General features: G+C 38.0%; 1 protein-coding gene and 1 pseudogene across 1 annotated transcript; both read left to right on the forward strand.

Annotated features, from left to right (window-relative positions):
* Window positions 1-306: 306 nt before the first annotated feature.
* LOC104221189 (pectin acetylesterase 8-like) lies at window positions 307-6,245 on the forward strand (annotated as a pseudogene).
* On the forward strand, window positions 6,040-6,701 carry LOC138875437 (pectin acetylesterase 8-like). The gene is made up of 4 exons (XM_070154265.1): window positions 6,040-6,090; window positions 6,149-6,254; window positions 6,354-6,478; window positions 6,612-6,701. The coding sequence occupies exons 1-4, from the start codon at window positions 6,040-6,042 to the stop codon at window positions 6,699-6,701; spliced, it is 372 nt and encodes a 123-aa protein (XP_070010366.1).
* The last annotated feature ends 6,555 nt before the right edge of the window (window positions 6,702-13,256 follow it).

The raw sequence follows: 13,256 nt of genomic DNA on the forward strand, positions 1-13,256 counted from the left end.
TAGTAGTGGCCACCTGCTCTACATTGAGCATATTTGAATTCCAAAGTATAACAATTCCTCCGGATTGACCTACAGCAGATACCTCAATCATACCTGTGAACTCAAAATCATCCTTTAATATTTGATGAGATTGGCAGTGAGTTTCCAGCAGAACCACCATCGAAGGCCTATTGTAGTCTAGTAATGATCTAAAATTTCTTCGGAACTCAACTGATTGAGCACCCCTACAATTCCAAATGATGAACTTCATATGACTTATGATGGATTCATTTTGACTATTACTGGACTCTCCTGGATGAAGCTTCAATGTGGGGAGAAATAGCATTGCATACTTCCCCACCGTTGGATTTGTTGTTGGCCTTAAGTGAAATGATGTTGCAAGTAAATTTGGGGGCACCTTATGAAGATTTTTCTTTTGTACTCCTCCTTCTGGACAGATACCTTGATGCCATCCAGACATGCATGTATTGGAATGTATTGGACGCGTTTCTCTGTTGTAGACGATTGTTGCGTCTAGTTCTGCCTGAAAATTCACCTCTTGTTCGAGTGGATTGGGATGCTGTGGTGATGGAGGAGATGGTGGTGGTGTTGGTGAGGGGGGTGTTACTGGTTCCAAGAGTGGTGTGTATGGTTGTGGATCCCAGTAAGGTTGAATCCAAGGGGTGTTTGGAGTGGGAATGGGATAAAATTGCATTTGTAGAAGATTTGAAAAAAGATGTGTTGGATCCCAAAATGGTGTTGGTAGAGGGAGAGCGTGGTATGGTGCAAGGTGAGGTGTTTGCATCATTGACCAACAGTAATGAGCATAAAGTTCCGTTCCCAATTGCATTCCTTCCGCCACTATTTGTGCCAAGTCCCTCAGATGATTGATTAGTATTATCACCTCTTGGTAATTGACCTCCATGGTGAACGTTAATCCATGGTTGTAAAGTCCCGCCTCTAGCCAAGATGAGAGTAGTGTTGGTGCATGTGGGGTTTGAGCCGTGTATATGATTGTATTTGGCTCCATAATCAGGTGTGGTGGAGGGTGGGAGAATTGATTTGGATTGTGTTGAAGATGATGGGTGTTCTGCCTTGTTTGGGTTTGTGGTCTTCGTAAATGACTTAGTAGGTTGAAGAGGAACATCTTCTAAAATGAGAGGATTTGGTAGTGGATTAATCAAAGTGTTATGAGCTAGAGTGGATTGAATAAGTATAGGCGGAACTATATCAATGGTAGAAGTGGACGGTTGAAAAGATTGATTTGGAGATGGTGTATTGGAATGATTTTTAGAAGTGGAGGACTCATCATTACCTATTTGCATTGAGGCTACAATATGTTTAATTGATGGTGGTATTCCGATATTCGAAGGAGGATGTGGATGATTTGCTAGGTTAAGTAGGTGGTTTTCGTGTGGAGGTGAAGATGGTGTGTTTGGGATCGGGGCATGTCTTGCATGTAGGGTGGGATAGCGTGTCCATTTGCATGGATAGTGATAGGATTTGATATTATAGGATTGATAGGGTTTAGTTTTGGAGGATTTTCTGATTGGACCGAGTGGTTTGGTACTCGAGTGGACTTTTTATTATGTAATTGGCTATTTGTCGTTTGATTTGATAATGGATTATCATTATCAGTGTCATTATCATAAAGATTAGCAAATTTATTATTAGTTAAAAAGAGAGTAGGGGATGTTGTTAACTTAGAGCTATTAGTGTTAATATGATTTATAGTTAGATTAGTGAATGGAAGAGTATTAGGAGTAATTACCTCGGGTTTACCTGACTGACTTGCGGAATTTATCCCTAATGCATGTGTTGAATGCAATTGATTATCTGTGCAAGTGTTTCTTTTGAGGGTTGATTTTTTCGAAAATTGAACAAGTTTCCACTCTTCAGTACCTGTCCTAGATGTATTTGAAGCAGTAGGATTTGTATTTAGTATATGTTCCTTGTTTGATGTTTCTGTAGGAGGATCAACTTGTAAAAGATAATTGCAAGTCCTTTGATTATGACCTATCCGACCACACTTAATACAAAGCAAGTTTAATCTTTCATAAAGGATAATTTGTCAATGATTTCCAATGTATAGGTGTGTCCTTAATGGCTGGTCCAAGGGTACTTTCACGCTAGCCTAGCATATTGTCCTCTTGTTGTTGAACAGGTACAAGTGTCTACTGCTAACAACTTACCAATTTTTTGACCTAGCTTCTGAAGAATTTGGTAATCATAGAACTCTGTAGGTAATTCTGGTAATCGTAGCCAAACAACAGAGGTAGTTAATTTTGTCTTAGAAGCCATAAATTTAGGCTCCCATTGACGAACGGATAGAATATGATTCAAAACAAACCAAGGACCACCCTGTAAGGAATGGTTTTTATTTTCTTCCTTTTGAAATTTCAGTAGGAAAAAATCTGACCCTAAGTCAATTAGAGGAAGGTTTTCAGTTGGTTTTCATGACACATATATTTTTTGTCTAAGTATTTGATGTCCAATTTTACGACCAAAAACCTTAACAATCACTGCATGTTGCCATGGTTTGTAAATCCTATTTTTTTCTTCCAAAGATAATGGTATGGAAATGGAGGGATCATTTGGTGCCTCAACTTCATCAGTAATCTCCAAATTAAAGTTTAGTGGTTCTTAAGAGATAGGCGGTGGGGAAGAGATATTATGAGAATTTAAAGTTTGTAGGTATGATTTGTGAAGGGGAGACGAATTGGAAATTGGTTCATGCATGTCAATATTCATATTACTAGGCATGTTGATATGGTGATTGGGTAAAGAACTATGTGATGATGATGTCGGAAAGGAGTTCATTAGACTATCAGGGGGTTTTGGTGGTATTGAAGTGAAGGATTCGTATTGTTGGGAGGATTTCATAATTTTTGTATTTTTTAGACACTACTTGGCAATATCTAGAACATATTCCATAACCTTGGGTACTAGGAGGGGATTAAATTCCTTAAGGAAACACGGTGAATTCAATGGGCTCGAATTGATTTTTTGTTATTTCATTGTTTATTTCTGTTTATGTTCATTTATATTTTCCAGAATTATTTTACAAATACAATTTATTAACAATAACAACCATATTCTATTGAAGGAGGGTATGTTTTACAATTTACTAATGTCACAGATAACATGCAGAAAAGCACACAAATATGCTCCAATGCCCTCATCCTTGTATTTATAATTCCTGCAGAGCTAAGTAATTACGCAGTAAAGTAAAAAGTTTCATAAGCACGGTTTTCATAATTTTTATAAACTAGAAATATTATTTTAAAAGGTGCATTAGTATGTATAGATTACTATTTCACTGTAGATATTACGCGTAATTATATATAAAGCATTAAGAAGATCCTCTCAAGTATTCAAAAAATCACATTGATGCTTACTTTTTCTGGATATATAACATCTTTTTAATCAAGCACGACGACTAGGTCAATTTTTGTTCTTAAATTAGCATAATCAAATTGTTTTACTTGCACACCAAAATGTGGTCGCTGCTCTCACTTCGTCAATTTTGCTATGGGAAATGCTATTTTTAGCCGCGCGCTCCTAAAAATAAAAGCCTAAAGAATAATTAATATATATATATATATATATATATATAAATTATGTATATATGTGTGTATTATATATATATACATAATTTATATACATTTTGGCTAGAAAATATAATTATAATTGCACTACTAGAAATTCGGCAAAAACGACCAAGAAAAACCGACCAACTTTGGTCGGTCAAAAAACCGGTCAAAAACCGATAAAAAGTTGGTAGGTTTTTCAAAATATTTTAATTTTTAATTTTTTTTCACAAAACCGACCAACTTTGGTCGGTTTTCTTTGGCGCAAAAATGCGGGAAACTATTTTTGAATCCCGCAAAATTTATTTTTCAAGAAACCGACCAACTTTGGTCGGTTTTTGCAACTAAAATAAATAAAAATTAAAATTAAAAAACTGACCAACTTTGGTCGGTTATTTTCGTGCGAAAATATAATTAAAGAGTATTAATAAAAAAATAAGACAATCTTAAAACAAAATACACCAATGGTCTAGTGGTAGAATGGTATCCTGTCACAATACACACCCCGGTTCGATTCCCAAATGGTGAATCTTATGATTACATAATTAAAATACCGACCAACTTTGGTCATTTTTTTTTGCAATATTTTTTTTTCTGAATTTAATTGACCGACCAACGTTGGTCGGTAATTTCAGACCAACTTTGATCGGTATATTAAAACGACCATCAAAATACGGTCCAAGCATATTTGGTCGATAATTGGCCATAACCAACCAAAGTTGATCGGTTTTTTGGTCGGTATTTACGGGATTTCTAGTAGTGTTGGCTGACCGGCCAATTTTATAATTTGCCTTTTGCTATCGCATCTTTATGCAAAATTGCACTGTGCAATTGCCTTTCAAACACTCTTATTGTGTAAAAACTAAAATAAGTTCTGCGGTCACCGGTTGGAGGAGTTATTACCATACTAAAAAGCGCGACTGCCAAAGGCGCAGGTAATCTTCCAGAAGTGTACGTGGCAGAAAATTAAGAGAATCACATGCACGTATTTATTTTGTTTTTGAGCCAACTGCAGTATGCCTTGATGGAAGTCCACCAGCATATCATCTGCATCCGGGACATGGTGGCGGGCTGAGCAGCTGGATTATCGTCTTGGATGTTAGTTACTACGTACTACTTAATGCTTCTTATTTACTTATTTACTTTTCATTTTTAACTATATATGTTCTGCTTTATTAATTCGGGGGAAAGTTCATATTTATAGGCTGGCGGTTGGTGCAGCAGTTTCCCAGATTGCCTTGATCGTTCAGCTAATTTCTCAGGTTCTTCCAAGGATATGGATCGCCGGGCCTTTTTTGCTGGGCTACTTTCTAATATTTCCGAACAAAATCCAGGTGAAGTTCATATATATTTTCAGTTATATTAGCTTGCTTTTCTTTTTCTTTGTATGCATTAAAAAATATCCCACTTCTTCTAACTGCTAACAATATTGGAATTGGTAGAGTTTTACAACTGGAACAGGGCGAGGGTGAAGTATTGTGATGGTTCATCCGTGATGTTGAACAAGTTAACCCCGTAAGTAGTACTACTGCATATATCTCTCCAATATATTGATAAATATCACTAATGGTTTGGTGATTAATTCTGTAATATTGTTTTTCTGATTGGAAATTGCCAAATCTACATTAGGACAACAAGCTGTATTTTAGAGGGTCAAGAATATTCATAGCAATTATGGAAGATTTATGGAGAGGGAATGCAAAATGCTGAAAATGTAAGACTATCGTATTTAAGAATCATGATTACAAGTCACGTAGTATGTACGTACCTTATTATATTTTGTCTGTTTTCTTCTACTAATTTGCTAAATCTTCACCCAAAAAAAATTGCAACATATAATGTTAGGCAATTTTGAGCGGAAGTTCAGCAGGAGGATTGGCAACAATTTTTAATTGCGATAAGTTTAAATCCCTCTTGCCCAATGATGCAAGAGTTAGGTGTGTTGCAGATGCAGGGTTCTTCATCAATGGGTGAGCCCTTCTTATTATATATTATGTTCTCTATTAACTCTATTGCTGTCTAATTTATGTCTATGCCATTGGCACATTTCATTATTTTTGCAGGAGGACAATCTCTGGCACTTTGGATATTCAAGAGATGTATGAGAACGTTGTTGCTTTACATGTGTGTCACATCTTCTTTTTCTTTTAGTAATTTGGTATGCTTAAGAAGTAGTTGCAAGTTAATTATATTCTTCTGTTTTACTACAATAGTTTTTTTCCCTCTCGTTCTTAGGGATCAGCAAAGAATTTGCCTTCAGCTTGTACGTCTACAATGGAACCAGGTCTGGTAATTAAGAGTTTAAGTTTTTTTTTAACAAAAATCTTTTTCCTTGTGCTATATAAATATATTGCTCTCTAACACTACTTTTCATTAATAATGGTGCAGTGCTTTTTCCCTCAGAATGTTGTTCCATATATTCAGACTCCAATTTTTATAATCAATTCAGCCTATGACTCTTGGCAGGTCAATGAGACATGCTATTTTTCCTCATTTTAAAAATCTTGTTCGTGATCTTTCTGTAGTTTTTATAAATTCTAAAGTAAATTCAATACTGATCCAACACTTTTTGACTCCAGATTAATAATATTTTGGTTCCTGAATACCTCGATCCTCAACGTGTCTGGGACCCATGCAAAAAACAAATAAGTAACTGCACATTTAGCCAGCGTTTAATTATTCAAGGTTAGCAATTCTCTGGTGACTAACTAACGCATACCTTCCATTCACGTATCTATTCTCCTCTAATTCTTTTTAATTTGGTTCTTTCTCTTTTGACTACAGCTTTTGGACTGGAGTTCTTGAAGGTTTTCGAGGGACTAACACCTTCTTTTACGAGGGGTTACTTTATCACTTCTTGTCATTCTCATGGTGCAATTTTGTCGACGAATCCAAGATTACTCCATAAGGTAGTCTTATTTCTTTTGTTTTATCGATATAAAGTTTGAATATATGCACTTTATGTTTTGACTTTTATCATGCGCCTATTATCAATATTTATGAGTTAATAACAGATTTTGTTGTAATTTTTTATCTGTGCAGACACTTGCGGAAGCTGTTGGGGATTGGTATTTTGATAGAGCAGGATTTAAACACATAGACCCATACCCTTGTGCTAGAGATTGCAAGTGAACTTCTGTAACGAATAGGCTTGCAGATGTTGTACCTGCCGCTTATTTGGTGATATGTAGCTATTGAGGAGTAGCTGATCATGTAGTAAAGATAGTTTTTATGCATTACCCTTGAGTCCTATTAGATTTAGTAGAAGTTTTAAATTATTCGGTTTATCCCATCTTAAGTTTTAACGGGTTTCAATTTAGTCCAACTGAGGAAGTTAGAGATAGTGGAATCCGATGCTGCGGTATTAGCTGTATTTATAAGGACAAGTGTAGTGATTTCTGTTATTCTTAATGAAAAACCGTATCCTCCAACTCTCTCGCAGCTCTCTTTTTCCTCTTTCTTCTTGGTTTAGTAAATCTAATCATACTATTGAAAGCTGTAGATAGATAGATCTAATATTGTGGCCATATAAAAAATTCCTTCTTTTTTCAGTTAGAGAAAATTCTATTGACATTTTAGTTTTTGAACACATAAATCATTAATTCTTCTGCTCTCTCTTCCTTGTTGTGAGTCTGTTTAGTTATAGACCATGATTTATTCGAAATAGTGTAACCTAAACTTTGGATTCCTTCAAACTGCATTAATTCTTACACAATCAATTACTTTCGCTCCCTCGACTAAGAAGCACAACATGGTTGAAACAAGGTAAAATATTTTCTAAGCCGGAAAAAAATGGAAAGTACTCTCATTTACTCCCAACAACAACCTGCTTCTTCAAATCTTAAACCTCCCAAACCCCCAAATATCCCTACAAACTCAGACGCAACCATCACTTCCAATAACAATCCAATAAGAAACATGATTATTGACACACTCGAACTCAATACCTCTACTACTGTTTCTACTCACAAATCATATCTTCATACCCTAACCTCTACTAATGACAATTATTCACCTCATACTGCATATGAACCTCCAAGCCTTTCCATGATGATTGATGATGAATTGGAGGCACCAATCGATGCCTCTAATTTTATTCCACTTTCAATGAAAGAACAAAGTAGAATTTATAAACCTTGGCAAAATGCAGTAATTGTTAAGGTTTATGGTTTTAAGGTAGAACATCAACTACTTCGCAAAAAATTTATACCTTATGGCAACCCACAGAAAATCTACCTCTCATATATTTGTGTTCAGATTTCTTCCTCCTAAAGTTTCAAAAGGAAGAAAATAAAAATCGTGCCTTACATAATGGCCTTTGGTTCGTTTTAAATCATTTTCTCTCAGTTCGACAATGGGAACCAAAGTTTATGGCTTCAGAGACGAAAATAAATTATTTTGCTATATGGCTACGACTACCGGAATTACCTACTGAATTTTATGATTTTCATATTATTCAGAAAGTGGGTAATAAAATTGGAAAATTACTAACAGTGGATAATTGTACCTCTTCAACAACAAGGGGTCGATATGCTAGGCTATGTGTTGAAATACCGTTGGATCACCCTTTAAGAACCCATGTTTATATTGGAAATCATAAGCAAAATATCTTTTATGAAGGATTGAATTTGCTATGTATTAAATGTGGTCGGATGGGGCATAATCAAAGAGTATGCACCTACCAGGTTCAAGATGAACATCGTATTGTTACTACTCCTATCAACATATCAGCCATTCCTAACCCTCCCCACAATCTATCAACGGAAGAATGGAAGACAGTGCAATTCCAAAGAATTTTTTTTTTACGAAATCTAATTATAACACTGCCAATCATTTGCCACAAGTACCTTCTTTAGCTCTTAATCTAAGAGCTTTTCAGGTAAGTCTTCATCCATTACTCCTCATCTTCTTTCTTTTACGCAATTAACAATTAATAACCCTAATACTATACCTAATACCCTGACAACCTTTAAAGAGACTATAACACCCACTTTAACCACTAATCAATTTGATACACTAATTACTACTGATTTGGATAAGCCTGATCTACTGCCTCAACAAGCAAAAGCAAAAGATACAAAATTAACTTCTTCAAAATACACTCAAGTGTCTATTTAATCGACCCAATCACAGCTTGGTCTTCATTCAAAACCTATACAAAACCGTGAAAATGGCCACGTAAGCACACTACAAATGCAACCACACTATCCAAACACCCCTTCATCAACACACGTGCAAACCCTAATACAAGACCTACCAAACTATACCACATCCGCTTCAACCTCATCATCTTTCCCTAACCCTAATTTGATAATTCCCATGCAACTAGACAATGATAGTTTGCCCACCTATTCAAACCATACAAACACACTGCCACCATATCAATTATTCCAACCGACCCTCTCCTCTATTGATACAAAATCTCCTATAATTCTATCAAATCCGGACACAACTACTCAAATTCCACCCAACAATTCAATTAATTCATTCTCCAAGTTCCAACATACACAAGATGTTTTCCCCAAATCTAAATTACTTATGGAGACAACAATCCACAACCAACCAGTCCACTCATCGTTTGCTACACAACCACATACCTCACTCCCTTCCTCTATCATACTTGATAATGGAACCAAACACCATTGTCTACACTGCACAGACTCCTATGCACCAACACAACTCACCTCTTGGCTCGAGACAGGTTTACAGAGTCATGCTCTTACTTTTACAATGGAAGTCAACCATCAAGAGGTGGCAATTCTTATAAACCATCCGAGGGACCTAACTCAGTAGTGATGGAAGGCATGCAATTAGGGATAGATATTTACGGAAGGTACCATTGGTCAATGTCACAGGCTCCTTATCTTGGGCCATACCATCAACCTCCTCTCCCAACACCATATTGGGACCCCTTCATCTTCACCCACACTTTCTTCAGATGTCGTTTTATCCAAACCCCAATATTGCCGCTCCATGGATCCAACCTTACTGGGATCCTCCACCACCTCCAATCTCAGTTTCATTACCCACCCACTCTCCACCACACAGTCCCAATCTAGTAGAACAAGACCAAAACTTTCAAGCGGAACTAGATGCAACAGTCATTTACAACAGAGAAACATGTCCAATTCATGCATTTCTAGATGGAATAAGGGTCTTTGTCTAGAAGGAGGAGTACGAAAGAAAGATATACATAAGGTGTCCTACAAATCTCCTAACGACATCATTTCGTCTAAGGCCAACTACAAATCCAGCAGTGGGGAAGTATGTATCACGACCCCAGTTCACCCTCAGTGAGCTGCCGTGACGTCACCTAGTCTCTACGACTAGGTAAGCCTAACAAGTGCGGAAATTAAATGGAAACTTGCGGAAATATAAGTTAAAAGACAAGGATAACCATAAAGGAAAACAGTATATAGATTGCCGCTCGGCATATACTGCACAACATCTCAAACTGTTAAAACACTATCCCAAAACCCGAAAACTCACGGAACATAAGCTGAGAAAACACTACATAGTTCTAATCTCCGGAATGTCTAACAAGAACAAAAGTACAGAAGGGCTAAATACTAGATGCAAGAATAAAGAGAGACTCCTCATTCTGCGGACACGACAGATATACCTCAAAGTCCCGTAGAATCGCCTTGCCTCAAGAATGATAAGCTTGAGTAGAGGTACCTGGATCTGCACATGAAAAACATGCACAGAAAGGGCATGAGTACACCACAGAGGTACTCAGTAAGTGCCAAGTCTAACCTCGGTCGGGTAGTGACGAGGAAGGTCAGGGCCCTACTGAGGTTAAATAAAAATATAAGGGTTAGCAGTATAAAATAAAGCAGTATAATTAAGTGCAACAGTAAGAAAATATCATAGAACGGAAGGAACAACAACAACTAGTACAGAGACCACAAACCACGGAAGAAACACAACTCAACACAAAAATAACAAGCGGGGCACCTTCCAGGATACCGTCCTGTAGTCCCAATTAAAACTATCCAGTGGATCTTCTCGGGATACCGTTCCATAGTCCATCATATGTATATGTCCGAAGGATCTCCCGGAATCCCATCCCGTAGTCCAACTATCAATGAGCGGGGATCTATCGGAATCTGATCCGTAGTCCTAAATGTAAATACCCAGTACTGGGGGAATCTACAGGGTGCATTCTCGTAGTTCCATATAACTGTGCAGGGGGATCTACCGGGAGTCTAACCCGTAGTCCCAAAGTAAACAGACAATGGGCAGTTACCGGAATCCCACATCCGTAGTCCCAATGTAAATACACAAATAGCAGCAAGAAGATATTCAGAAATTGGAAATTTCATATCAAGGCATCAAGTAATTCTAACCTAACATGCTGCACGTAGTTAAGGTAAAGCATGTTTAACAATAAGGCAATGAAATCAATTAGACATGCTCTCCTAAACTAACAACAGGTTTAATTGCACAAGTAATCAAAGTAGGAAAAGAAACATGCTGATAAATACTTAGTGAAAACCAAATTTTCCAACAATTTTGCACAAGTACGCACTCGTCACCTCACGTACAAGGAAATTCAATTAGCAAATACACCAATCCTAAGGGTAAGGTCCCCCACACAAGGTTAGACAAGCCACTTACCTCGAACCGGCTCAAAAATCAACTCGAAACCACGCTTTTGCCACGAGTATCCGACTCCAAAGGGCCCAAATCTATTCAATTGAATTGCATATTGTAAATAACACCTCAAGTAACTGATTCTAGAATTAAATTCTAAGCTAATATGCGAAATTACGTAAAATGACCAAAATGCCCCTCGGGCCCACGTCTCGGAATCGAGTAAAATTTATGTTTTCAGAATCCTCACACTCTCACGAGTCTAACAGTATCAAAATTATCCCAATCCGATGTTAAATACCCAATCAAAGCCCAATCTCTTGTTATAAGAACTTTTCCCCCCAATTTCTACCAAAATTCCGAAATTAAAGGATAGATTTAAGTGTAGATTTATGGAAATTAGTCCAAACCGAGTAAGAATCACTTACCCAAATCGCCCAGGTGAAAATCCCTTCAAAAATCGCAATCTACCGAGCGCCCAAATCCAAAATATGAATTATGGTCTAAACCCTCGATTTTGGATTTTAAAAATCAGCCCAGGGATTTCCTTAATCGCGATCACGGAAGGCCAGTGGCAATCGCGAAGAACAAAACTTACGCGCCTCAAATTTACCTTACGGGAACGCGGAACCCCGTCCGCGAACGTGATGCTTAGCTCACTCAGACTTACGCAATCACGGTTGGCTTTACACGACCGCGTAGAGAAACATTTACAACAATACTGCCGCCTTATTTCTTCTACGCGAACGCGGCCTAGTCCACGCGTTCGTGATTCAGCACTTCCCAAAAGCTATGCGTTCGCATTTCTCTCCACGCGAACGCGAAGAGTAAATTTCCCTATGCCTCATCCAAGCCTTCACAATCGCGAGCCTCCTCACGCGATCGCGATGAAGATAAACCTGCAACAAAAACCAACAACAAATCTGATCTTTCTCCAAGTCCAAAAATGGTCCGTTGTGCATCCAAAACACACCCGAGGCCCCCGGGGCCTCAACCAAACCTACCAACATATCTCATAACTTCATTCAAACTTGTTCCAACCTTCGGAACGCTCAAAACAACATCAAAACACCTACATTTCATCGGATTCAAGCTTAAGAATTCCAAAAACTATAAAAACACGCTTTCGATCAAAAAGTCTATCAAACCTCGTCTGAATGACCTAAAATTTTGCACATACGTCACATTCAACACTATAGAACTATTCCAACTTACGGAATTCCATTCCGATCCTCGGATCAAAATCTCACCATCGAACCGAAAAATTCCAAAATTCAACTTTCGGCATTTCAAGCCTAAATTAGCTACGAACCTCCAAAATACAATCTGAACATGCTCCTAACCCTGAAATCACCCAATGGAGCTAACGGAACCATCGGATTTACATTTCGAGGCCGTCTTCACACTGTTCCGACTACGGTTGACTTTCCAACACTTAAGCTCTCATTTAGGGACTAAGTGTCCCAAAACTCTCTGAAACTTAAAATCGAACATCCCGGCGAATAAAAATAGCTGAAACAAGTTCAGGGAAAGCAGTTAATAGGGGATCGGGGCGTAAATTCTAAAAATGACCGGCCGGGTCGTTACATCCTCCTACACTTAAACATTCGTCCGTCCGTGAACGAGCATAGAGACATACCTGAAGTAGTGAAAAGGTGAGGGTAACAGCTGCGTATATCCTGCTCGGTCTCCCAGGTTGCCTCCTCGACCGACTGACCCCGCCACTGAACCTTTACCTAAGCAATGTTCTTTGACCTCAGCTTTCTGACCTACCTGTCCAATATTGCCACTGGCTCCTCAACATAAGATAAATCCTTGTCCAACTAGACTGAACTGAAATCCAACACATGCGACGGATCACCGTGATACCTCCAAAGCATCGAAACATGAAATACCGGATGAACTCCTGCCAAGCTGGCAGGTAAGGCAAGCTCATAAGCAACTTCCCCAACACGCCTCAATATCTCAAAAAGGCCAATAAACCTCGGACTCAACTTTCCTTTCTTCCCAAATCTCATAACGCCCTTCATAGGCGAAACCCGAAGCAGAACCCGCTCTCCAACCATATAGGAAACATCACGAACCTTCCGG

The sequence above is a fragment of the Nicotiana sylvestris genome, chromosome 8 (genome assembly GCF_000393655.2).
Source record: "Nicotiana sylvestris chromosome 8, ASM39365v2, whole genome shotgun sequence".
Classification (NCBI taxonomy): Eukaryota; Viridiplantae; Streptophyta; class Magnoliopsida; order Solanales; family Solanaceae; genus Nicotiana; species Nicotiana sylvestris.

Coding starts and splice junctions, on each gene's coding strand:
- LOC138875437 (XM_070154265.1), top strand. CDS start 6,040: ATGAGACATGCTATTTTTCCTCATTTTAAAAATCTTGTTCGTGATCTT. Junction 6,255..6,353: donor CCAGCGTTTAATTATTCAAG/GTTAGCAATTCT, acceptor TTTTGACTACAG/CTTTTGGACTGGAGTTCTTG. Junction 6,479..6,611: donor ATCCAAGATTACTCCATAAG/GTAGTCTTATTT, acceptor TTATCTGTGCAG/ACACTTGCGGAAGCTGTTGG.